Source organism: Oncorhynchus kisutch, linkage group LG4 (genome assembly GCF_002021735.2).
Source record: "Oncorhynchus kisutch isolate 150728-3 linkage group LG4, Okis_V2, whole genome shotgun sequence".
Classification (NCBI taxonomy): Eukaryota; Metazoa; Chordata; class Actinopteri; order Salmoniformes; family Salmonidae; genus Oncorhynchus; species Oncorhynchus kisutch.
In genome coordinates, this window is record NC_034177.2 from 40,807,333 (window position 1) to 40,834,787 (window position 27,455).

General features: G+C 41.1%; 1 protein-coding gene across 1 annotated transcript; it reads right to left on the reverse strand.

The window, feature by feature from the left end:
• Positions 1–5,846: 5,846 nt before the first annotated feature.
• LOC109888693 (carbohydrate sulfotransferase 1) lies at positions 5,847–27,455 on the reverse strand. The gene is made up of 3 exons (XM_020479861.2): positions 27,268–27,455; positions 15,057–15,231; positions 5,847–8,558 (listed from the first exon to the last, which is right to left on the reverse strand). The coding sequence occupies exons 1-3, from the start codon at positions 27,268–27,270 to the stop codon at positions 7,420–7,422; spliced, it is 1,317 nt and encodes a 438-aa protein (XP_020335450.1). The 5' UTR covers positions 27,271–27,455; the 3' UTR covers positions 5,847–7,419.

Genomic DNA, 27,455 nt, shown 5'->3' on the forward strand with positions numbered 1-27,455 from the left:
TGGGTGTGGTTCTCAATCAGAGGCAGCTGTCTATCGTTGTCTCTGATTGAGAACCATACTTAGGTAGCCTTTTCCCACCTGTGTCTTGTGGGTAGTTGTTTTCTGTTTTGTGTCTTTCTGCACCAGACAGAACTGTTTCGGTTTTGTTCTCTTTGTTAGTTTTTTGTTAACCAGTGTTCAGTTCACTGATAATAAAGATGAACACATACCGCGCTGCACCTTGGTCCTCCACTCCTTCCAACAGCTGTTACATTACCACAAGACCTCTCGTTTTGGCATTTATAGTGACTGAGGCAGCTAAGAATAGGGAAAGCTGCAATGTCTGCACTTGAAAGGGTAGGAAATCACAAGCCAATCAATAGTGTGAGCTACAATGATTGAGTTTCAAGAGTGTACAAGTACAGTGAAATGTCTTTCTTACAAACTCTTTCTCAAAAATGCTATAGTCTATATACGTAGTACTGTAAAGTAGAACAAAAACACACGAGAAATAGAAATAAGAAGAACACGAGAAAGTAAGTAAGCTGTATACAAGGTCAGTGCCAATACCATATTTACAATGTGCAGGGATACTGGAGTGGTAGGGGTAGATACTGTACTGTATGTATAGGGGTAAGGTGACTAGGCATCGGGATATATGAGAAATGGCATAGCAGCAGCATATATGATGATTGTATGTGTTTGAGTGTGCATGTGTGTAGAGTCAGTATGAATGTGTGTGCGTGTTATGTGTGAGTGTGAGCCAATAAAATATGTGGTGTGTGTGTGTGTGTGAATGTGTGTAGAGTCTTGTGAGTGTCCATAGTCAGTGCAAAAATATTAATCAAATAGAAGAGTCAATCCAGATAGTCCGTGTAGCCATTTTGTTAGCTATTTAGCAGTCTTATGGCTTGGGGATGGAAAATGTTTAGGAGTCTGTTGGTATCAGACTTGTTGCTCCAGTACCACTTGTGAAGTTGTCATACCAAGCAGTGATGCAGCCAATCAAGATGCTCTCAATAATGCAGCTGTATAACCTTTTGAGGATGAGGTCCCATGCCAAATCTTTACAGCTCTGTTACGCCTTCTTCATGACTGTGTGCATGTATGTGGACCATTTTAAGTTCTTAGTGATTTGGACCGACCTTCTCCACTACAGCCCCGTCGATGTGGATGGGGGCGTGCTTGCCCCTCATTTCCTGTAGTCCACAATCAGCTCCTTGGTCTTACTGACGTTGACGTTCCTTCAGAAACTACTCACAGAATGAATCTCAAGGAGTAGAGAAGAGGAGAGTGTCTCTCCAGTGAAATAAATGGGCTGGTGTCTGAAGATGGCACGTTCCCTCTCACTGTTTTGGGCACTTAGGCCAATTACTAATGGGATGACTGGCAGGACCCACATCTGTCTTCTCTCCTGCCTGTGAGATGCAGCCTGCCATAGAGAGGCTGTTAGTTTAAACTAATTGGATCATAGGCTGTATTGTTATCAACATTTTAGCATTGCGCATCAATTCTGTACACTTGGATTCTCTTAGATTCAATAGTGTTGATTGTTTCTTTTCCCACATCAGCAATGATTAGATTCAGGTTTGGTTTGAAGACAATCCATGACTGATAGGAATGGAAATAAAGTGATAGATGTTGGATTAGCACCAGGCTCAGGTACAAATTATTCTACCACAATGTCCTGTCTGTAGTTTTTATTTATTTATATATATATACACACTACCGTTCCAAATGTTTGGGGTCACTGAGAAATATCCAATATGTCCATTAAAATAACATCAAATTGATCAGAAATACAGTGCAGACATGGTTAATGTTGAAAATGACTATTGTAGCTGGAAGCGGCTGATTTTTAATGGAATATCTATATAGGTGTACAGAGGACCATTATCAGCAACCATCACTGCTGTATTCCAATGGTCCATTGTGTTAGCTAATCCAAATGTATCATTCTAAAAGGCTAATTGATCATTAGAAAACCCTTTTGCAATTATGTTAGCACAACTGAAAACTGTAGTCCTGATTAAAAAAGCAATAAAACGGTCCTTCTTTAGACTAGTTGAGAATCTAGAACATCAGCATTTGTGGGTTTGATTGTCAAGCTCAAAATGGCCAGAAACAAATAACTTTCTTCTGAAACTCGTAAGTCTATTCTTGTTCTGAGAAAAAAAGGCAATTCCATGCAAGAAATTGCCAAGAAACTGAAGATCTTGTACAACTCTGTGTACTACTCCCTTCACAGATCAGCGCAAACTGGCTCAAACCAGAATAGAAAAAGGAGTGGGAGGCCCCGGTGCACAACTGAGCAAGAGGACAAGTACGTTAGAGTGTCTAGTTTGAGAAACAGACGCCTCATAAGTCTTCAACTGGCAGCTTCAGTAAATACTACCTGCAAAGAGATCTTCAGTTTCTTGGCAATTTCTTGCATGGAATAGCCTCCGTTTCTCAGAACAAGAATAGACTGACGAGTTTCAGAAGAAAGTTATTTGTTTGGAGTGATGGTTGTTGATAATGGGCCTCTGTACGCTTATTTAAATATTCCATAACAAATCTGCCTTTTCCAGGTACAATAGTCATTTACAACATTAACAATGTCTACATTATATTTCCGATCAATTTGATGTTATTTTAATGGTCAAAAAAATGGCTTTTCTTTCAAAAACAATGACCCCAAACTTTTGAACGGTAGTGTATATATATTTTTAAAACATTTTTTTATTGAAGGACTATTATTTGACTGACTTCAGCCCAATCAGCCTAACTTGATCAAATAAACACAACTTGTTTATGTTAAATCAATTTATTTAGAAAATATTAAATCTATAAACAGCACGTTATGATTTTGGACAAAACTGATTTAATGTTTACAAATTTAAGACAAAGCACTTAAACCTTTTCTTTAAATAACCTATTTCAACACTTATAGTATATACACCACTAATAGTATATATCAACCACAACGGCCTCTGTCTGAAGTGTTCTAACTCACATTTGAAATGAGGTTGCAATACAAAGTAGGCTAGAGGCTCTGATCTTCATGGTGTGGTTACCTGTGACATTTTAAAGTAACTGTCCAGTGTTTCCAGATTTCTATGAAATATGACCTATAATTAATTACAATATGGGTGAAATGGTTTTCCTTCCATTTTTTTAATTATGTTAAAAAGCAGCTTTTCTGTGTTGGAATGATGTGGGCATATGTGACTCGTTTCAGGAAACTAAGCGTACTGTATGTCACAGGTCACTACTTTTCAGGAGCAGCATTTGAATGTAAAAATGTATTTTTTTAATCAAAATGCGTTTTTCTTTTGTCAGAAATGCCTTCTGGAACATGTGAACTTTCATGTGCCTTATTGACAAACGTGTATTCCATCCATAAATATAATAAAATGTTAAATTACGAGCCTAGTTGATTTAGCCATGGAAAAAGTCAGGAACCTTCCCGCTAGCCATGATTGGCTGAGATAATGTATGGGCTGGACATGCCGGGAGATGAGTGTGGATTGGTCTGCAATGTAGCACGCTTCTGTCTATAAGGTAAGCTGATCTAGTCCTTTCTACCTCGCCATTTTTGAAAGATATAACGTTATCGAGAACTACAAAAGTTTTGGTACTTTTCTCAATAACATTGATGCCCTGAATTTAGCAGGAGCTATTGACAGATCTGTAGGAAAAAGTGATGGGCTACTTTCTGCACACGCCATGGTCAGTGTGAACCGGAGTGACTTGACACAAAGCTGGCCAAAGTTAATGGTTCCAGTCCTCCGTGAAGCGTTCAACCATGTACATGGGTAAGAGTCTAGCAACATTTTCCAGATATATGTTTTTAATTTAGTCAGAAAGTTATTTTTTATTGCAAGCTAAAGCATACTGTTAGTTAGCTAGCAAACATTAGCTTGATGACTCGGTAGCTGACGTCATGTGTATGATCTGTGTAATAATATTATTTGAATCAGAAACAAATTTGCATTGCTAGTTATGTTAGCTAGTTAACATTGAACATAGTTTGTTAGCTTTAGCTATCTGCAGTTTCATACTACAGCTATGACAATGTTTGTATTGGTAGTAGTATGAGTTGGGGCTAAGCCGGTTCATTGTTTAGCTAGCTAGCTACATGTCTAAACAAAAAACTCCACTTAGGCCTGATTATTACATGACCCATCAAATTAGCAGGTGTGTCTGGGAGTGATTACGGCCATCAATTGTATTTCATGAACATGTCTAGACAATAGTGACCCATCCACTTAGCCTGATGTGGGTGAGGGGTGATTATACTGTAGCATTATCTTCACATGACCCATCAACTTAGACAAGTGTGTTTCGGGTAAGCATCATCTAATAAAGATAAAATATTTATAAAATATTTGTATCTGGACACTTTCTGTTTTTTTTATATTGCTACTATGCAAGTATGCAAGTTCCATCACTGTACCTTTTACACCTTCTGTATCCTGTGCATGTGACAAACTTAGATTTTATTCGATATAGCGTGTATTTACCACATGACCTCACATGAATCCTTAAAGAGATGGGTGGAGCTAAGGCTTAAGAGGGTGTGAACATTGCTGAATGGGTGTAGGCAAAGAAAAGCTCTCCAGTAGGTGTACCAAAACATTCAAGAGCCATTTTTTCAAAAGTGGGGTTACAAGTCCTCAACTGCAGTGTATGATATACCATTTTCTAGCTCTAAGTCTCTACTTTTCTCCAATGTAAAAAACATAATATCAAATTTTGCTACATAAGACCGAATCAAGGCTTCGGTCACATACTGTACACCAGTCATTAAAAATGTTCATGCAAGTAGATCGCTGATTGGCCAGCTCATCCTCCTCAGGATGACATCATGATGATTTTAAACAATCTGTTTGAGATACTTTATTTAACTGGGCAAGTCAGTTAACAACAAATTCTTATTTACAATGACGGCCTGCACCAGCCAAACCCAGACGGCACTGGGCCAATTGTGCGCCACCCTATGGGACTCCCAATCACAGCCGGTTGTGATACACCCTGGATTCAAACCAGGGTGTCTGTAGTGATGCCTCTAACACTGAGATGCAGTGCCTTAGACAGCTGTGCCACTCGGGAGCCCCAGTTTGAGGTCGGGATTTTGAAGTGTTTTTTTCTTCAATGTATGCTTTGGCCACAAATACGAGTATATCTTGGTATGAGTTAACAGAATATGCATTTTTAAAAGGTTGCTTTTCACTGGACAGTTACTTTAAGCAGTTTCCAAGCATTTCCAAAGATGCTTCATCAGGCAAGCACTATAATTTAAAATTCACAAATAATCCCCTCCATCCCTTTAGGTGAGCGTAAATGGATGACCTGCATCTAGGCAACAGCACCATTCTCAGAAAACGTAACACCATTAGTCTTACTTGAGGCTAGATTTAGCAGTTATTTTCTAGGAAATAATACATGGATACAAAATGTTGGACATAGACGCATTGAATTTACAGGAAAAATAACATAAAAACAATATTTAACAACAATAATAACAACATTCTAAGGTGAAGTATAAATCTGTCCTTGAGTATGCATACTGAACAACAATATAAACGAAAAAGGTAAAGTGTTTCATGAGCTGAAATAAAAAATCCTAGAAATGTTCCATACACACAAAAAGATTCTCTCAAATTTTGTGCACAAATGTGTTTACATCACCGTTATTGAGCATTTCTCCTTTGCCAAGATAATTCATCCACCTGACAGGTGTGGCATATCAAGAAGCTGATTAAACAGCATGATCATTACATAAGTGCAAATTGTGCTGGGTACAATAAAAGGCCATTCTAAAATGTTCAGTTTGGTCACACAACACAATGCCACAGATGTCTCAAGTTTTGAGAGAATGTGCAATTGGCATGCTGACTGCAGGAATGTCCACCTGAGCTGTTGCCTGATAATTTAATTTCTCTACCATTTCTCTGCCACTTCCAACATTCATTTTAGAGAATATAACAGGACTTCCAACCAGCCTCGGAACCACAGACCACGTGTAACCACGCCAGCCCAGGACCTCCACATCCAGCTTCTTCACCAGCTGGATCGTCTGAGACCGGCCACCCGGACAGCCAATGAAACAGAGGAGTATTTATGTCTGTAATAAAGCCCATGTGTGGGGAAAACTCATTCTGATTGGCTGGGACTGGCTCCCCAACAGGATGGCCTATGCCATCCCAGGCCCACCCATGTGAAATCCATAGATTAAGGCCTAATGAATTTAAATGGACTGATTTCCTCATATGAACTGTAACTGAATAAAGTCAATTAAATTGCTGCATGTTTATATTTTTGTTCAGTAAATATGCTGCAAAATACAATATGTTCACAGTCAACTTACCTGATACAATAAGTGTCAATAATTAAGGGTAAATAAATAAGATCAGAGCCATGATCTTTGAATGAAGCAGAGCTTAAACATACTGTACATTAAGCAGCTTTATCTAAGACCACTCAAAAAACCTGAGATTCTCCTCTGTACTGTCATGTAACATACAGGCCTAGCAGTTGAGTTCTATCAGTTTTTGGAGTGCAATTTTCAAACCACATGCAAACTGTAAAGGAAATACATTTCAATTCCACTGAAACATTTTCTGAAATATCTTAAACAACTGGGCATAAACAAAACATGCTTGGAGATATTAAATGAGATGAAGTCAACTAGGCTGCGTTTACACAGGCAAAAATGATCTATTATATTTACAAGATAGTCAAGTGACCGCTCTAACAACGGAAATACATGTCCTAAAAGATGGAAGGCAGGTTGGAGGAGGCGAGATCAGCAAGTGGGACCGTTCTAGCCAATGAGAGGGCAGTGTTGAATTTGGTTGACAAAAACTGCTGATTTGCTTCATGAGGCTTATTTGATCTAATAAAAGTTTTGTAATGGTTAGGTTGTTACAAATGCACTGATATAAGTGGACACACGTGCCATTTGAAAAAACAAACAACTTTGTATTGGAGTTGTGTATGTTGTTAGCACGCTTATCTGGACTCTCATTGGCTAGAATGGTTCTACCTGATCTCGTCTCCTCCCGCCTGCCTTCCATCTTTGAGAACATGTATTTCCATTGTTAGAGCGGTCACTCGACTGTCTTGTCAATATAATATATCATCTTTGGTGATGTACAACTTCGTATCCTTGGCTAGGTCTACACAGACAGTCCAATTCTGATCTTTCACCCAATTATAGGCAAAATAGCTGATCTGATTGGTCGAAATGTATTTATTTGATTTAACCCTTATTTTACCAGGTAAGTTGACTGAGAACACATTCTCATTTACAGCAACGACCTGGGGAATAGTTACAGGGGAGAGGATTTGTAAAGACCAATTAGTGGAAAAAGATCCAAATTGGACTGCCTGTGTGAAAACAGTTACACTATGAAGCTCGTGTAGCATTACATCCAACCACCTGCATGGTCACAGTTATAGGAGAGTCTGAAATGTCCTGGGCTCCACCAAACTATTCGACATATTTCTGAGATCAGCCACAGAGTGGACCACCCTGTAGCCTAGAAGAGAGAGTGTATCATTGCAGAGCGTCTGCAAAGTCCTCACTATATCAAACCCTAGTCTTAGCCTCCAGCTCTCCGCTGTGGCTTTGGAGTCTCTGGTGGTGGAATACTTATAGTTCCACTCGGATGTAGAAGGCACGCTGTTGTTGGTGTTCTGTGCGATCCACGAGCGCACGTTCTCGTCCATCTCCAGTCCCACAAACTTGTATAGCTCCCGGGCCTTCTCCGCTGGGTTGAGGGCCAGGTCCTCGTAGCGGACCAGGAGGTAGCGTCCACGCAGCCATGCCGGTCTCTGCAGCCCCGTCTCTGCCGACTCCGCCATGTCCCTACAGGTGCTGGTGATCTGCGATAGGTCCACGTAGCGTGGCTTCCTGCCTGTAGCATTCCAGATCTTCCAGGCGCGGAACTGCTCAGAGAAGGCCATCATCCGTGAGGCCAGGATGGCTCTGGGATCACGCACCAAGTGTACGATCCTCAAGTCCAGCCGTGGGTCCTCGGTCAGGGTACGCAGGTCCCCCACCTCCGGAACACGAACTGTCTTGATGGCCACGTGACCCCGCGACAGACATGCCATGGAGGCCAGGGTGAGGTTCAGCGCACCGCACTTCTTGGGGCACCAGGTCTCATCAGGCTGACCCCCAGAGGCCCCCTCCCCACCCTCGGGGCACACAGGGTTGGAGCAGAGTGCTCGGCTGGAGCTACGGCGAAAGAAGGACCCAGTGATGTGTTCCTGGGGCTCGGGGCGGATGTAGTTCTCCAGGAAGCGCAGGTCGCAGGTGTAGAGGTTAAGGAGGAGGTCCCGGTAGGCCCCCAGCAGGGCCCGGCGGTCCAGGGCTCGACGCAGCCTACTGCTGGAGTTGGTGAAGGCCTGTTGGACGTGGTAAAGGGGCTCGAACACATAGAAGATTCCAGGGTGCTGGTTGAAGAGCTGGCCAGTGAAGGAGGAGCCGCTGCGTGTGGTGGTGAACAGGAGGATGTGGCGCCGGGAGGCTGCGGCCGACATCTCCATGGGCAACATGCTGTCGTCACACAGAGCTCTCCACCTGGAGTCTAGATGTACAAAGGGACAAGGAGAGGATCTGTACCCCATGTAATACACATAGAATCCTATTGTACTGTGAAGAATTTCATAAACTACAGTAGCGGCATTTGCTTCTAGAAAACGATACAGTTGATTAAGTATTAAAGTATTAATAGTAGAATAAAAAATGATAGTCAACCAAGGCCCATAATATTGTTTTACATTTTCTCATCAATCTGCACACAATGCCCCATAAAGACAAAGTAAAAACAGGTTTTTAATTGTTTCTGCAAAATATATAAAAAAAACTACTGAAATATCACATTTACATAACTATTCAGACTCTATACTCAGTACTTTGTTGAAAGACCTATGGCAGCGATTACAGCCTTGAGTCTTTTTGGGTATGACGCTACAAGCTTGGCACACCTGTATTTGGGAGTTTCTCCCATTCTTCTCTGCAGATCCTCTCAAGCTCTGTCAGGTTGGATGGGGAGTGTCACTGCACAGCTATTTTCAGGTCTCTCCAGAGATCTTCGATTGGGTTCAAATCCTGGCTCTGGCACTCCAATCAAGGACATTAAGAGACTTGTCCCGACTGTGTGCTTAGAGTCGTAGTCCTGTTGGAAGGTGAACCTTCACCCCAGTCTGAGGTCCTGAGCTTTCTGGAGCATGTTTTCACCAAGGATCTCTCTGTACTTCTCTCCATTCATCTTTCCCTCAATCCTGACTAGTCTCCCAGTCCCTGCCACTGAAAAACATCTCCCAGAGCATGTTGCTGCCACCATGCTTCCCCGTAGGGATGGTGCCTTGTTTCCTCCAGACGTGAAGCTTGCATTCAGGCCAAAGTGTTCAATCTTGGTTTAATCAGACCAGATAATCTTGTTTGTTATGGCCTGAGAGTGCCTTTTGGCAAACTCCAAGCGAGCTGTCATGGGCCTTTTACTGAGGAGTGGCTTCCGTCTGGCTATTATTCCATAAAAGCCTGATTGGTGGAGCGCTGCAGAGATGGTTGTCTATCTGGAATATTCCCCCATTTCCAAAGAGGAACTCTGGAGTTCTGTCAGAGTGACCATCGGGTTCTTGGTCACCTCCCTGACCAAGGCCCTTTTCCCCCAATTGCTCAGTCTGGCCGGGCGGCCAGCTCGAGGAAGAGTCTTGGTGGTTCCAAACTTCTTCCATTTAAGAATGATGGAGGCCACTGTGTTCTTTGGGACCTTCAATGCTGCAGACATTTTTTGGTACCCTTCCCCAGATCTATGACTCGACACAATTCTGTCTCTGAGCTCTACAGACAATTCCTTCGACTTGTCCTGGTTTTTGTTTTTTGCTCTGACATGCACTGTCAACTGTGGGACTTTATATAGACAAGTGTGTGCCTTTCCAAATCATGTCTAATCAATTGAATTTACCACAGGTAAACTCCAATCAAGTTGTAGAAACATCTCAAGGATGATCAATGAAAACAGGATGCACCTGAGCTCAATTTCGATTCTGAATACTACATCGGGGTGGCAGGGTAGCCTACTGGTTAGAGCGTTGGACTAGTAACCAGAAGGTTGCAAGTTCAAATCCCCAAGCTGGACAAGGTACAAATCTGTCGTTCTGCCCCTGAACAGGCAGTTAACCCACTGTTTCTAGGCCGTCATTGAAAATAAGAATTTGTTCTTAACTGACTTGCCTAGTTAAATAAAGGTCAAATTTTTAAAAAGTAAGGTATTTTGTTTTTTTATTTGTAATACTACATTTGCAAACATTTCTAAAAACCTGCTTCGTCATGATGGGGTATTATGTGTAGATTGATGAGGGAAAAAAACATTTAATACATTTTAGAATAAGGCTGTAACGTAACAAAATATGGAAATAGTCAAGGGGTCTGAATACTTTTCTCGAATGCACTGTACAATATTAATGGTCTTGGTTGACTATTATTCTTTAAGTCCACTACTTTATGAATACAACTTATAATATTAATTGGTTGACTAATCCACTCAAAAACTATATTTTGTTATTTTTGTGTAACTTGCCACATCATATTTGCTTCTCGAAAATCCTACATCTTGAAAACTTGACTGCTGACATGCAAAACATTGTGGGACTGTATCAAGAGTGGATTCATTTAAAAAAAATGTAAAGATAGTTTTGGTATTTTTCCTTTAAGGAGATTATTCGTTAAATTATTCCTTTAAGGAGAACACCTTCAGACAAAGATGTACTGCAATCAACCCTAAGTTCTTAACACATAGACACATGGAAAGAAAGAAGCTTATAAAATAAAATAGAATCTGGTTTCATCATCATAACAGAGGACTGAGAAAAACCAAGTGAAGATTCTATCAAGCCAATTTCCTTAATAATTCAGAAGGTAAACATGCATGAGTAAGATGCTTGTCTGCCGATGTTTACCCAGGGACCAGTGAAATGGTTCCTCTAAATATAGAGCAGATTGCTACCATGTGTAATTACTGCTGATGAGGAGTTGATTGCAAATGGGACGTTACTTTTATGCGGAGACGAGCTTGACGAAAGGTGCAAACAGCCACCGCACGAAAGCTGATTAATTAAGATAAATTGGAAGATAATTGTCAAATGAATCAAAATGAATCACAGATATTACATCTCTCTCATCCTCCATGAAAAAGGGGAATTCCCTTGGTGAAGGATTAGCCTACCATTTTCTCTCTCTCTCGAGTGTCACTGACTAATGCCCCCACACAAACAAATGTGGCTTTTATGTGGGAAAAACATTGACAAAATCAAACTTGTGAACCTTAAATGTACAGTACCAGTCAAAAGTTTGGGGGTTTTCTTTATTTGTACTATTTTCTACATTGTAGAATAATAGTGAAGACATCGAGACTATGAAATAACACATATGGAGTCATGTAGTAACCAAAAAAGTGTTAAACAAATCAAAATAGATTCTTTAAAGTAGCTACCCATTGCCTTGATGACAGCCTTGCACACTCTTGGCATTCTCTCAACCAGCTTCACCTGGAATGCTTTTCAAACAGTCTTGAAGGAGTTCCCACAAATGCTGAGCTCTTGTTGGCTGCTTTTCCTTCACTCTGCGGTCCAACTTATCCCAAACCATCTCAATTGGGTTGTGGTCGTGTGATTGTGGAGGCCAGGTCATCTGATGCAGCACTCCATCACTCTCCTTCTTGGTCAAATAGCCCTTACATAGCCTGGAGGTGGGTTGGGTCATTGTCCTAATAAAAAAAAAAAAAAAATGATAGTCCCACTAAGCGCAAACCAGATTGGGTGGAATATCGCTGCAGAATGCTGTGGTAGCTATGCTGATTAAGTGTGCCTTGAATTATAAATAAATCACTGACAGTGTCACCAGCAAAACACCCCCACACCATCACACTTCCTCCTCCATGCTTCACAGTGGGAATCACACATGCAGAGATCAAAAGTTCACCTATTCTGCATCTCACAAAGACACGGTGGTTGGAACCAAAAATCGCAAATTTGGACTCATCAGACCAAAGGACAGATTTCCACAGGTCTAATGTCCATTGATCATGTTTCTTGGCCCAAGCAAATCTCTTCTTATTATTGGTGTCCTTTAGTAGTGTTTTTTTGCAGCAATTCAACCATGAAGGCCTGATTCACACATTCTCCTCTGAACAGTTGATGTTGAGATGTGTCTGTTACTTGAACTCTGTGAAGCATTTATTTGGGCTGAAATTTCTGAGACTGGTAACTCTAATGAACTTATCCTCTGTAGCAGAGGTAATTCTGGGTCTTCCTTTCCTGGGATGGTCCTCATGAGAGCCAGTTTCATCATTGCGCTGAATGTTTTTTTTGACTGCACTTGAAGAAACATTCAAAATTCTTTACATTTTCCGGATTGACTGACCTTCATGTCGTTTCTCTTTGCTTATTTGACATATTCTTGCAATAATATGGACTTGCTATTTTACCAAATAGGGCTATCTTCTGTATACCACCCCTACCTTGTCACAACACAACTGATTGGCTCAAACTCATTAAGAAGGAAAGAAATTCCACGAATTGACTTTTAACAAGGCACACCTGTTACTTGAAATGTATTCCCAGTGACTACCTCATTTGACATATTCTTGCAATAATATGGACTTGCTATTTTACCAAATAGGGCTATCTTCTGTATACCACCCCTACCTTGTCACAACACAACTTATTGGCTCAAACTCATTAAGAAGGAAAGAAATTCCACGAATTGACTTTTAACAAGGCACACCTGTTACTTGAAATGTATTCCCAGTGACTACCTCATGAAGCTGGTTGAGAGAATGGTTACTGGTTACTACATGATTCCATATGTGTTATTTCATAGTTTTGATGTCTTCACTAGTATTCTACAATGTAGAAAATAGTCAAAACAAAGAAAAACCTTTAAATGAGTAGGTGTGTCCAAACTTTTAACTGGTATTGTATATACTCAATAATGAGTTATATGAAATATATTATCAATCAATTATAAAATAGGAACATCTGTGTATGCCCTCTACTGGTCACATTTAGAGTGACTGCTGGCCATCAGTTGAAATTGTCAAGCAAAGAAGAACACAAATTAGAATGTCTAGATACATGATAGTAATTTTCAAGGAATATTGTACTTTAATTAACTGGATAACAAAATATATACAGTAGAACATATAGCTACTTCTGTACAGTAGAACATATAGCTACTTCTGTACAGTAGAACATATCGCTACAGTTCTTCTGTACAGTAGAACATAAAGCTACTTCTGTACAGTAGAACAGACAGCTACTGCTGTACAATGGAACATATAGCTCCAGTTATGTACATTAGAACATATATCTACTTCTGTACAGTAGAACATACAGCTACAGTACTTCTGTATGGTAGAACAGATAGCTACTTCTGTACAGTAGAACATGTAGCTACTTCAGTACAGTAGAACAGATAGCTACTTCTGTACAGTAGAACATGTAGCTACTTCAGTACAGTAGAACAGATAGCTACTTCTGTACAGTAGAACAGATAGCTACTTCTGTACAGTAGAACATGTAGCTACTTCAGTACAGTAGAACAGATAGCTACTTCTGTACAGTAGAACAGATAGATACTTCTGTACAGTAGAATAGAGAGCTTCTTCTGGACAGGAGAACAGATAGATACATTACTTCTGTACAGTAGAACAAATAGCTTCTTCTGGACAGTAGAACATATAGCTAATTGTGTACAGTAGAACAGATAGATACTTCTGTACAGTAGAACAGAGAGCTTCTTCTGGATAGTAGAACATATCGCTACAGTTCTTCTGTACAGTAGAACATAAAGCTACTTCTGTACAGTAGAACATATAGCTACTTCTGTACAGTAGAACATATCGCTACAGTTCTTCTGTACAGTAGAACATAAAGCTACTTCTGTACAGTAGAACATATAGCTACTTCTGTACAGTAGAACATATAGCTACTTCTGTACAGTAGAACATATCGCTACAGTTCTTCTGTACAGTAGAACATAAAGCTACTTCTGTACAGTAGAACAGACAGCTACTGCTGTACAATGGAACATATAGCTCCAGTTATGTACATTAGAACATATATCTACTTCTGTACAGTAGAACATACAGCTACAGTACTTCTGTATGGTAGAACAGATAGCTACTTCTGTACATTAGAACATGTAGCTACTTCAGTACAGTAGAACAGATAGCTACTTCTGTACAGTAGAACATGTAGCTACTTCAGTACAGTAGAACAGATAGCTACTTCTGTACAGTAGAACATGTAGCTACTTCAGTACAGTAGAACAGATAGCTACTTCTGTACAGTAGAACATGTAGCTACTTCAGTACAGTAGAACAGATAGCTACTTCTGTACAGTAGAACATGTAGCTACTTCAGTACAGTAGAACAGATAGCTACTTCTGTACAGTAGAACATGTAGCTACTTCAGTACAGTAGAACATATAGCTACTTCTGTACAGTAGAACATGTAGCTACTTCTGTACAGTAGAACAGATAGCTACAGTACTTCTGTACAGTATAACATATAGGTACAGTTCTTCTCTACAGTATAACATATAGCTACAGTTCTTCTCTACAGTATAACGTATATCTACAGTTCTTCTCTACAGTATAACATATAGCTACAGTTCTTCTCTACAGTATAACATATAGCTACTTCTGTTTGTTGCTCTGTGTTGTTATGTGTTTGTTATGTGTTGTTATGTGCTATATATACGGTCCAGACACTTTGTTCTGTATTAGTGGTTACATGCTTGGCAGAGTCATGCCTATACATTTGGACAGCAGGCTCCGGCTGTGGTAGACACACACAAAGTAGGCTACAACATACAGTAGAACATGTGCTTCCTAAGCCATATAAAGCACAGCCACTTTGTGCTTGTTTTTCTCCGTGTGGGCTCTGGAAATAGTGGACTCCTTAGTAGACACACAAAGTAGAAACAGTGGAATGTGTGCTCCCTAAGCCATTTAGAGTACAGCCACTTGTGCTTTTTGTTGTGCATTAGTGGCTACATGCTGGAGTTTTGTCCTACCTTTGGGCTGTCGGCTCTGGCAGTGGTAGACGCCACCGTGGCAGGGCCCAGACAGGGAGTCCCTCAGGGTGCGGATGGCTGTGTACTGGACCCCCAGAGAGGCACACACCAGCAACAGCACTGTCTTCCAGGAGCACTCCATCCTGCCTCCTCCTCCGCCCCTACATCCTACATGCTGCAGCCACCGGGGAAAACATAGAGAGGTCACACTCTCCTCAGGTAAACGTGGTGCAGAAGAGTAGGCATTTGGGATTTGACATTTTGACTTTCATCTTTCTGCAGATATTCTGACCAAATCAGATTTGTACCATAGCTTATTATCAGTACATACAAGGGAGCTACAATAACATATGACCATTTAAACACATATTACCAGAATAACTCAACCTTAATATTTCAACCGTTCAGTATATAGCACATGTACACTGATAACTGATGGCTGTCTTCATCTAAACCTGAAGTCTCTGCAGTGAAATCATAGTTTGTTTACCATTGGGAAAGAGAGACCTGGGTTAAAATACCGAAGTAATAAAAGGCATTAGAGCAAAAAGCCTCTATTTTTTCACCTTCAGGTTAATGGTAGGTAATAGCACCTGCCGATCCAGATTATTAAAACCCCTTCCAGCTATGCTTCCACAAACACTCCAAATTGCTCTCTTAGCACTTAGTGAAATAGATCCAAATAGCTCCACACATGAGCAAATATCATCAAAGCCATACCTTGATAGTACTAAATGTATAAATAGAAGGAGAAATTGGAAATGCCTCCCCTTTCTCTCTCTCTCGCCTCCCTCTCTCTCTCCACCCCTCCACCATCCCTTCTCCATTTTAATTCCTCATGTTCATTGATGATGTTTATGTTTTGTGGCAGGTTAATGTCCTCAGGAACATATCTTACAGCCCAGAGATAAGCTTTTGACGTTCCATTCATCACAAACAGGCAGCATCCCTCCCTGCCATAGACATTCACTGTAAAGAATGGGATCAAAAATGGCCCACGTCATAGTAGACATAATCTAGCACAATAAAATATTATTTCATTATTTTAACTCTAGGAAAATAAAAGGTAGTGATTTGTAAGACTGATCTGTCTGTCTGAAGTGTCAATGATTTCCATGAAAAATTTATATCTGAGCATGAATGATTGAATGAGATCAAATAATGAGTAACTTTGACCAGGCTACTTAATACCATTGATTATCAGGGAAAGAAAAGAACAGGCAATCAGCCGTTATGACAGCACATGTACAGCCCGTACAGCCTGTATGCATATTGGAGATCATGTGAATCCTCAGTGACTAGTTTGGTTTTCATTGCCATTCATAATCAGAGCTCACAGACCCTCCGCTCCTTGTCCTCCCGAGACAACAGAAGCAGATGCCAAGTGTACGGATTAAAGCAATTTGATTTGTAAGGGACTTGTCTTCCCTCTCAAGATCTGGCATTTTGCCGCTATGGGATTCCTCCCAAATATTCCATCAACAGCTAGAAAACGGACTTTGTGTTTTGAATTGTCTGTTGGCCTCATCTATTTTTCATAGCATAACAGCATTACAGAGGATAAATGCCTCGGGGGATGATAGGTTTTTAGAAGACACAGTGTGTCTCACGCTGGGTGTTGTTTATGAAGAATTACAGTGGGACCTGAGCAGGTGTTTTTCTAGTCTAAATAAAAGGGACAACAGGAGATAATGGCTTTTGTGCTTTAAAGTCCAGAGAAGGGGAGGTGGTCGTTGAAGTGAGGGGGGAAAGAGAGGCTTTTGGGAAGCAGGTGAAAACGGTGACAATGGACAATACTGACAACTAAAAGTCTGAATTCATTTAATTATTGGTTACGTACACAGTTTAGCAGATGTCATAGTGGGTGCAGCAAAATGCTTATGTTACTAGCTCCTAACAGTGTAGTAAAATGTCAAACAAGTACACACATAATATTCAATTAAAACTAGAAACAAGAAATGAAGAATGTCAGGATGAATCCAATGAACAAACAAAATAACACTGTATCAGTAATTCAAATGCAATATATGCATATATACACCAAAATATATAGTCAGTGTATCTGTACAGTATGATGTGTACAGCAGTAGATATATTACAGTGAGCTATGTTGAGAATCCAGTGTAGTGCTGTCAGAGCGTGGATGAGCGGCACTCCCTCACTTCTTTCAATTTGAGAATACATGGAGCTGGTAAAACTATTTCTGGAAAATTCATTCTGAGAAATTCTAAATAAATTATATTTAATTACCAGAAAAATTCCCTGAAAAACGATAGCATAAGAAACCAAATAAATGTGTAGCAGCCTAGAGGTAGGTAAATAGTGTTTTCTTCCTCGTCTTCCCTCTGGCGGTGGAGAGAATGATGAACTATTCTGCTACTTATTTGCACTGTGGAGGCCCAGTCGGAGGCTTGACCACATTGGCCAATCAGAATGTTGAAAGAAAATCTAAATTCACTGTGTGTCTGCCTTGATGTTCATAAAACTCCACGGACCACTCTTGCGAAGTGGAACCCAGAATGATATGTGACACTGGAAGTTGCTGTAGCCCTTCCTCAGGATATTTAGCCTACATTGGCTATTGGTTGAGACGCAGGACCCGTTCTAGCTTTGTATGTCAGGATGGGTAATTGGAAATGTGAATTGGGCCAAGTTGGAGGTAATAATGCATTTACTGTAGGTTACCGTTTATTGAGATGAATGAATACACCACAACAAAGGCTTGATTTTTATGGCTGTTTTAAAAAACGACTTCCTGCAATTGTACATACTAATGATTTATTTTCACTACTTGTAACAAGGCACAAGGCGAGACCCAGATGCAGATTCAGGAGGCAGATGGTTGGAGTCTTAGAATGTTTATTAATCCAAAGGGGTAGGCAAGAGAATGGTCGTGGACAGGTTAAAGGTCAAAACCAGATCAGAGTCCAGGAGGTACAGAGTGACAGACAGGCTCGTGGTCAAGGCAGGCAGAATGGTCAGGCAGGCGGGTACAAAGTCCAGAAACAGGCAAGGGTCAAAACCTGGAGGACTAGAAAAAGGAGAATGCAAAAAGCAGGAGAACGGGAAAACTGCTGGTTGACTTGGAAACATACAAGACGAACTGGCTCACAGAGACAGGAAACACAGAGATAAATACATTGGGGAAAATCAGCAACACCTGGAGGGGGTGGAGACAATCACAAGGACAGGTGAAACAGATCAGTGCGTGACAACTTTGTCAATTGATTTGATATCATGTATAATCTATGCAAATAAATTAATAGTTCTGTAATAGGTTATATTGTAACTACGTGTTCAATCCAATTTTATTTATGAAACAGTGTGTATACTATGCAATACAATAAAATGCCTACTCTCAAATAAAGCTGTTCTCGCAAACAGTGCAATGATGTTAAGCTATATCTATATTTGTATTGACATTAGGCTATAGCCTACCAATAGCTATAACATGTAGTCGTAGGCCTTCTGCAAATTATTGTTGTTCGTTTCTGAACTGGCCGAATGGCATCTCTGTCCTTATTATTCTTTATTGAGGGAAAACCCATTGAGACCATGGTCTCATTCCCAAGGGTGCCCTAATCACAACAAACAATACATTGTAAAACAAAACAGCAATCAATACAAAACACAACATCTATGAAAAAGTTACAGTCCTCATCTACTAGGTCCTCAATTAACACCCTCAACTGCCCGAGCAGCACCAGAACATGTCATTAAAACGAGTTCAGCAAATTGTTCCAGCAGTGAGGCGCATTAAAACTGGCGGATTTACCTAATTTGGTGGAGACCCGAGGAACCTTAAGAGTTAACCAACCACGTGAACGGGTTTGATAACTCATGTTTATATACTTCAACTACAAAGTTAGGTAAGTCGGAGAAGAGCTTTGTAAACCAAAAAGTTAAGTGATCTACGGGACATTAATGAGGAGCAGGCAACCTTGTAGTGATGAGTATTAAAACTGTCACAGTCAGGTGCAGAGAAGAGACCAGACGAGGAATCAGTGGTTAAGGAGAAACATAATACTTTACTGAGAAATGTTAGCCTCGGGATCACAGTACACTTAAAAAAAACACCAAACACTAAGTCTCGAAAAGTCACTCAGGAAATGACCGCACATGGTAAACAATTCAAGCTTCTGCAAAGGACAACAGAAAACACACCTATTTTAACAGGGAAATCTAAATTTATAAATTGGACACACCTGAATCTACACACAATACCCCATGATGACAAAAGCAAAACAGATTTTTTGAAAATGTGCAAATGTATTAAAAATTTAAAAAATTTAAATATTACATTTACATAAGTATTCAGAACCTTTACTCAGTACTTTGTTGATGCACCTTTGGCAGCGTTTACAGATCTGAGTCTTCTTGGGTATGACAAGCTTGGCACGCCGGCTCTGTCAGGTTGGATGGGGAGCGTTGCTGCACAGATATTTTCAGGTCTGATGCAATAAGCATGGCACACCTGTATTTGGTGAGTTTCTCCCATTCTTCTCTGCAGATCCTCTCAAGCTCTGTCAGGTTGGATAGGGAGCATCGCTGCACAGCTATTTTCAGGTCTCTCCAAGAGATGTTCGATTGGGTTGAAGTCCGGGCTCTGGCTGGGCCACTTAAGGACATTCAGAGACTTGTCCCGAAGCCACTCCTGCGTTGCCATGGCTGTGTGCTTAGGGTCATTTTCCTGTTGGAAGGTGAACCTTCACCCTAGTCTGAGGTCCTGTGCACTCTGGAGCGCGTTTTCATCAAAGATCACTCTGTACTTTGCTCCATTCATTTTTCCCTCGATCCTGTCTAGTCTCCCAGTCCCTGCAGCTGAAAAACATCCCCACAGTATGATGCTGCCACCACCATGCATCACCGTCGAGATGGTGCCAGGTTTCCTCCAGACATGACGCTTGGCATTCAGGCCAAAGAGTTCAATATTGGTTTCATCAGACCAGAGAATCTTGTTTATCATGGTCTGAGAGTCTTTAGGTGCCTTTTGGCAAAGTCCAAGTGGGCTGTCATGTGCCTTTTACTGAGGAGTGGCTTCCATCTGGCCACTCTACCATAAAGGCCTGATTGGTGGAGTGCTGCAGAGATGGTTGTCCTTCTGGAAGGTTCTCCCATCTCCACAGAGGAACTCTGAATGAAGCTCTGTCAGAGTGACCATCAGGTTCTTGGTCACCTCCTTGACGAAGGCCCATCTCTCCCGATTGCTCAGTTTGGCCTGACGGCCAGCACTAGGAAGAGTCTTGGTGGTTCCGAACTTCTTTCATTGCCACTGTCACAGGCCACTGTGTTCTTGGGGACCTTCAATGCTACATACTGTACATGTTTTGGTATCCTTCCCCAGATCTGAGCCTCAACACAATCCTGTCTCGGAGCTCTACAGACAATTCCTTTGACTTCATGGCTTGGTTTTTGCTCTGACATGCACTGTCAACTGTGGAACTTTATATAGACAGGAATTTACCACAGGTGGACTCCATGTCACGCCCTGACCTTAGAGATTCATTTTATGTCTCTATTTTGTGTTCTTAATCAGAGGCAGCTGTCTATCGCTGTCTCTGATTGAGAACCATACTTAGGTAGCCTTTTCCCACCTGTGTTTTGTGGGTAGTTGTTTCCTGTTTTGTGTCAGCACGAGACAGAACTGTTTCAGTTTCATTCGTTCTCTTTGTTGTTTTTTATTCCGTGTTCAGTTCAATTAATAAATCATGAACCCTTCCCACACTGCGCTTTGGTCCTCTTCTTCAAACAGCCATTACAGAACTACCCACCACCAAAGGACCAAGCAGCGTGGAAGAGAGGACTGGACATGGGAGGACATTCTGGACGGCAAGGGATCCTACACATGGGAGGAGATCCTGGCTGGAAGGGATCGCCTCCCATGGGAACAGGTGGAGGCAGCCAGGAGAGCAGAGGCAGCAGAAGAAAGGAACCAACGGTATGAGGGAACACGGCTGGCAAGGAAGCCCGAGAGGCAGCCCCCCCAAAAAACATTTTTGGGGGGTACACAGGGAGTGTGGTGGAGTCAGGTTGAAGACCTGAGCCCACTCCCCGTTCTTACCGGGGCGAGCATGTGACTGGTCAGGCCCAGCTCGGCCGAGCATTCACGGGCCGGTGTGCTCAGTGGCAGCATCCCGCATTTGCCGGATGGAAGCTGGGTGGGGCCAGCTCTGCGCTCGAGACCGCCAGTGCGCCTCCACGGCCAGTGTGTCCGGTGCCTCGGCCAAGGAGGAGGCCGTCTGTATGTCTCCCCAGCCTGGTGAGTCCCGTGCCTGTTCCCAGAACCAGGTTTCCTATGTGTCTCCCCAGCCTGGTGAGTCCCGTGCCTGTCTCCTGTCCGGAGCTGCCAGAGTCACCCTCCTGTCTGGAGCTGCCAGAGTCGCCCTCCTGTCCGGAGCTGCCAGAGTCGCCAGTCCGGGGCCAGCAGCGAGAGTCCCCGCTCCAGAGGCGCCGCATAAGGTGGAGCGGGGTCCATGTCCCGCACCAGAGCCGCCACTGCGGATAGATGCCCACCCAGATCCTCCCCTATAGGTTTAGGTGGGGGGGGGGGGGGGCCCTGACCATAGAGATCCTTGTCATGTCTCTATTTTGGTCGTGGGTTGGGGTGGGCATTCTATGTTTTGTGTTCTATGTTTTCTATTTCTGTGTGTTTGTCCGGGTGTGGTGTTCAATCAGAGGCAGCTGTCTATTGTTGTCTCTAATTGAGAACCATACTTAGGACTGTTTTGTTTTCGTTCATTCTCTTTGTTATTTTGTTTTATGTTCAGTTTAAATAAAAAATAAAAATAACATGAACACTTACCACGCTGCGCTTTGGTCCACACCTTCATACGACGACCGTTACACTCCAATCAAGTTGTAGAAACATCTCAAGGATGATCAATGGAAACAGGATGCACCTGAGCTCAATTTCGAGTCTCATAGCAAAGGGTTTGAATATGTATGTAAATAAGGTATTTATGTTTTTTAATATATTTGCAAAAATGTCTAAAAACCTGCTTTCGCTTTGTCATTATGGGGTATTGTATGTAGATTGATGAGGGTAAATCCATTGTAACGTAGCTAAATGTGGGAAAAGTCAAGGGGTCTGAATAATTTCCGAATGCACTGTATATATAGTCTTGCCCACATTAAGTGCAAGTTCAAAACCAACCAGAGCATTTTGTAAAGCAACAAAGTCAGTTTGCCGCTTTAGCAACGCCTGGTCTACATTTGGAGCAATGGCATACATAAAAGTATCGCCTGCATAAAGAGGAATATTACTAGATTTAACAGAGACCAATATCATTTATATAAATAGTAAATAGAACAGGTCCCAATACCGACCCCTGTGGTACACCTTTGGGAATATCCCGGAACATAGACTTAACACCATCAGAAATCACACATTGTGTCCTATCTGATAAATAATTCTCAAACCACTTGCATGAAGTCTGATCCAGGCCCATTTCAGTGAACATTTGAATCAGAGTGTGATGGTCAACAGTGTCAAAGGCTTTGGAAAGGTCTATCAATAAGGAAGCACAATCATTTTTATAATCTAAGCAATTTAACACATCATGTAAAACAAGCGTAGCAGCTGAAACGGTGTTATGTCCAGGAGTAAAACCGGATTCTGTGCTATCCTTCAGCACCACAAGTTGGTTCAACTTCTTTAACATCATTGTGCTTCAATCGCTTAAAACGACATTTCATCTAGATCAGTTGCCTACTCCCTATAGTCCTACTCATCACGTATAATTGTTATTACAAATAGAAGATGATCACTTCTCACAATGGTGCTTGTTTTGTAAAGTTAGAACAGAGCTGAATCCATGTCTCACAAGATCACATAATGATTCATTTGACTTTTAAATAACAGAACCGAGTATAATACCATAGCATAGTAGATCTATAACGTTACTGCTATACCCAAAACACCTCATTTCTAATGAGATTTTAGGATGGTTAGTCCAAAAAATATATATCATGCTCCAAAGCGCAACAGAACGTGCCACTAGGTAGGTTATACGCTTTGATTGAAACAAAATACAGGAAGTCTAATAGTTTGTTAATTAATAAAAAATTCTTGACGCTACCCATCCCTTTAGCGGGATAATTGTCATCAACAACCACTAAATTGTAGAGCGCCACATTCAAATAATATTACTAAAAATATTTATATTCATGAAATCACAAGTACAAAATAGTAAAACACAGCTTAGCCTTTTGTTAATCCACCTGTCGTGTCAGATTTTGAAAATATGCTTTACAGTGAAAGCAATCCAAGCGTTTGTTTAAGTTTATTGATCGCTGGACAAAACATTATGAACCCCTAGCATCAAGTAACTTGGTCATGAAAATCAGAAAAGCTATCAAATTAATCATTTACCTTTGATGATCTTCTGATGTTTTCACTCACGAGACTCCCAGTTACACAATAAATGTTCCTTTTGTTCCATAAAGATTATTTTTATAACCAAAATACCTCTGTTTGTTTGTCACGTTATGTTCAGAAATCCACAGGAAAGAGCGATCACGACAACGCAGATGAAAATTCCAAATATTATCCCTAATGTCCACAGAAACATGTCAAACATTTTTTATAATCAATCCTCATCTGTTTTAAAATATATAATTGATAGTATATCAACCGCAGCTGTCTTTTTCAGTAGGAGAGGGACAGACAATGGCTGCCCAAACTCTGTTGCGCGAGCAAAACGCTGCTGGCACCCAGCCATACAATGACGCAATCTTATCGTTCTCACTCATTTTTCAAAATAAAAGCCTGAAACTATGTCTAACGACTGTTGACACCTTGAGGAAGCGATAGAAAAATCTGGTTGATATCCCTTTAAATGGAGCAAAGGCAGGCTATGGAACATGGAGTTTTCAAAATAGAAGCCACTTCCTGGTTTGATTTTCCTCAGGGTTTCGCCTGCAATATCAGTTCTGTTATACTCACAGACAATATTTTGACCGTTTTGGAAACATTAGAGTGTTTTCCATCCTAATCTGTCAATTATATGCATATTCTAGCATCTGGTCCTGAGAAATAGGCCATTTACTTTGGGAACGTTATTTTTCCAAACATAAAATAGTGCCCCCTAGCTTCAAGAGGTTTAAGACCATCTGCTCTAATTCACTCACCAAACAGTTATTCAAGAAGATCTTAATGCATCTTCCCATGAAACTGATTGAGATCAATCAAATGATTGCCATGGACCAGTAAAATGTGAAGAATTATCATTCACGATTGACAGTGATGATGGCCTATTTTGAAAGTAGGTAACCTATACCTAACTTGGTGTTTGAGGGTATTAAAAAAATACAATTTTCTTTAGGCAATATGTGTGGGCATAATGCAATTGAAGTATGTGTTCTATGTATATTCTATAATGATAGGCCATTCGATTGGCTGTCGGTACCAACTTTGATTGACAAAATTATGATGTAATTTAAAAAATAAATAACACTACAACACTGATGGGTGTATGCATGTGTGAGTGTACAGTACCAGTCAAAAGATTGGACACACCTACCCATTCAAAGGTTTTTCTTTATATTGACTATTTTCTACATTGTAGAATAATAGTGAAGACATCAAAACTATGAAATAACATATATGGAATCTTGTAGTAACCAAAAAAGTGTTAAACAAATCAACATATATTTTATATTTGAGATTCTTCAAAGTAGCCTCCCTTCGCCTTGATGACAGCTTTGCACACTTTTGGCATTCTCTTAACCAGCTTCATGAGGTAGTCACCTGGAATGCATTACAATTAAAAGTTGTACCTTCTTAAAAGTTAATTTGTGGAATGTCTTTCCTTCTTAATGTATTTGAGCCAATCAGTTGTGTTGTGACAAGGTAGGGGTGGTATACAGAAGATAGCCCTATCTGGTAAAATACCAAGTCCATATTATGGCAAGAACAGCTCAAATACCCAATGAGAAATGACTCCATCATTACTCCATCAAGACATGAAGGCCAGTCAATCCGGAACATTTCTAGTTTCTTCAAGTGCAGTCGCAAAAAACATCAAGCACTATGATGAAACTGGCTCTCAATAGGACCGCCACAACAAAGGAAGACCCAGAGCTAACTCTGCTGCAGAGGATAAGTTCATCAGAGTTACCAGCCTCAGAAATCGCAGCCGAAATAAATGCTTCACAGAGTTCAAGTGACAGACACATCTCAACATCAACTTTTCAGAGGACACTGCGTGAATCAGGCCTTCATGGTCTAATTGCTGCAAAGAAACAACTACTAAAGGACACCAATAAGAAGAAGAGACTTGCTTGGGCCAAGATACAAGAGCAATGGAATTTGACCGTTGGAAATCTGTCCTTTGGTTTGCGCTTAGTGGGAGTATCATTTGTTTTTCAAAAAGACAATGACCCAACACACCTCCAGGCTGTGTAAGGGCTATTTGACCAAGAAGGAGAGTGATGGAGTGCTGATTTCAGATGAACTGGCCTCCACAATCACCCGACCTCAACCCAATTGAGATGGTTTTGGATGAGTTGGACAGCAGAGTGAAGGAAAAGCAGCCAACAAGTGCTTAGCATATGTGGGAACTGTTTGAAAAGCATTCCATGTGAAGCTGGTTGTGAGAATCCCAAAAGTGTGCAAAACTTTGAAGTTGGGGTGGCTACTTTGAAGAATATAAAATATATTTTGATTTGTTTAACACGTTTTTGGTTACTACATGATTCCATATGCGTTATTTCATAGTTTTGATGTCTTCACTACTATTCCACAATGTACAAAATAGTAAAAATAAAGAAAAACCCTTGAATGAGTAGGTGTGTCCAAACTTTTGACTGGTACTGTATATGTGAGTACAGGAGTCCGCTAGTGTACAGTATGTGTGTGTGTGACCTGGTGTGTGTTTGTTTTGTGTGAGTGAGTCTATCTTTACCTCTTACTACAGGAGGTGGTGGGCTCGGTAGCTGTTCAACAGTCTGGAGATAAGTCTGATAAACAGCTTCTAAGGTCCTGGCTTACTGCTAGATGGTAGCAGAGTGAACAGACTGTGACTCGGGTGGCTGAGGTCCTTATGATCTTCTTAGCCTTCCTTTGACACAGAGTGCTGTACATTTCCTAGAGGGCAGGCAGCATACATGCAACACACCAAGGTTTGGACAACACATTCAACATCATACAAATATTTCACAACACATTCTCACACATATTAGACCAGTCACACTTGAAACAGCCTCTCTCTCTCTCGAAACAGCCTCTCTCTCTCTCCCTAACACAGGGAGCATGCCATGTACCATCTGGAACAGCGTAAACTTGCACAGCACAGCACAGCCACAGGCAAAGCAGCTAAGAGAGAAGAGAGCACTCTCAGAGAGAGGGGAGCTCCACTAACCAGAGGCTACAGATGAACCCCCGCAATATGAGAGAAGATGAATCTAGTCCTACATGCCTCCTCGAGCTCAAAGGAAAAAGAAGTGCACACCGGCACTTTTAGATGTGGAGAGGTCAATTGTGGATCTTCTCTTGTGTGTACTTACAGCACCTGTATTTACACTGACTGCATAGACATGATTATGATTCAATAGGATATGAATGCATCATGCAACATGCAAAAAGAGGCAGGTATGTGCATGAACACATACACACATTCACATAGCCTGCATTTGCCCTAGCCAAGTGCAATATCAATTTGTTAGACAATAGATAGGCTACAAGGTTAAAAAAAATTAAAAAAAATTAAAACATGACATTATAAAAGGTGCATTTTAAACAAAAAATGGTGTCTAAATGCAGTGTTATTCAAATATTTTTTTTATATCTGTCTTCCCTATCAGAGCAACAGGGTGGAAAGCGTTGTGCACCTGCGTTCCAAGGAAGGTGCACAGTAAATAAATATACAATGTTATGACATGTTGTCTATATAGGCCTACTACTTCTTGAAGATATAAGAAAACACACAACTATGTAAACTATCAGTGGCGCGGACTCGGAGCCAACATCCTCCAACATAACCGGAGGGAGTCTACCGTGCACCGTTCGGTACCTGTGTAGTCCAGGTAAGAGTGAGTTCAAGCAAAGTCCATCGTTATTTATCACCGGTCCGGCAGATAGGCTACGATCGATCTCTGACAGTATAGATAATAATTTCTCACACTTCAAAGTCACACAAATACTGACGTATGAAAGAAGACGAATCGCGAGCAAAGCACAAAACAATAAAATAAAAACCCTGCTTCATCTTACCATATAAACTCTCTGCCAAATCAGCTCGGTAACGTCAAATGCATTGGTGGCACCCTTGTTACAGAAGCTCCGTCAGCATCTTCTTGTTCTCGACTGTGTGTCCAGCAGCGGAGTGTGGGATGAGAGGAATGGGAACTGAGTGTCAGAGCAGGCAGCGAGCGGCTTGTGGAAAGGCGCGAAGGGATGGA

Coding starts and splice junctions, on each gene's coding strand:
- LOC109888693 (XM_020479861.2), bottom strand. Junction 8,559..15,056: donor CCAGAGCCGACAGCCCAAAG/GTAGGACAAAAC, acceptor TTGTACATCTAG/ACTCCAGGTGGAGAGCTCTG.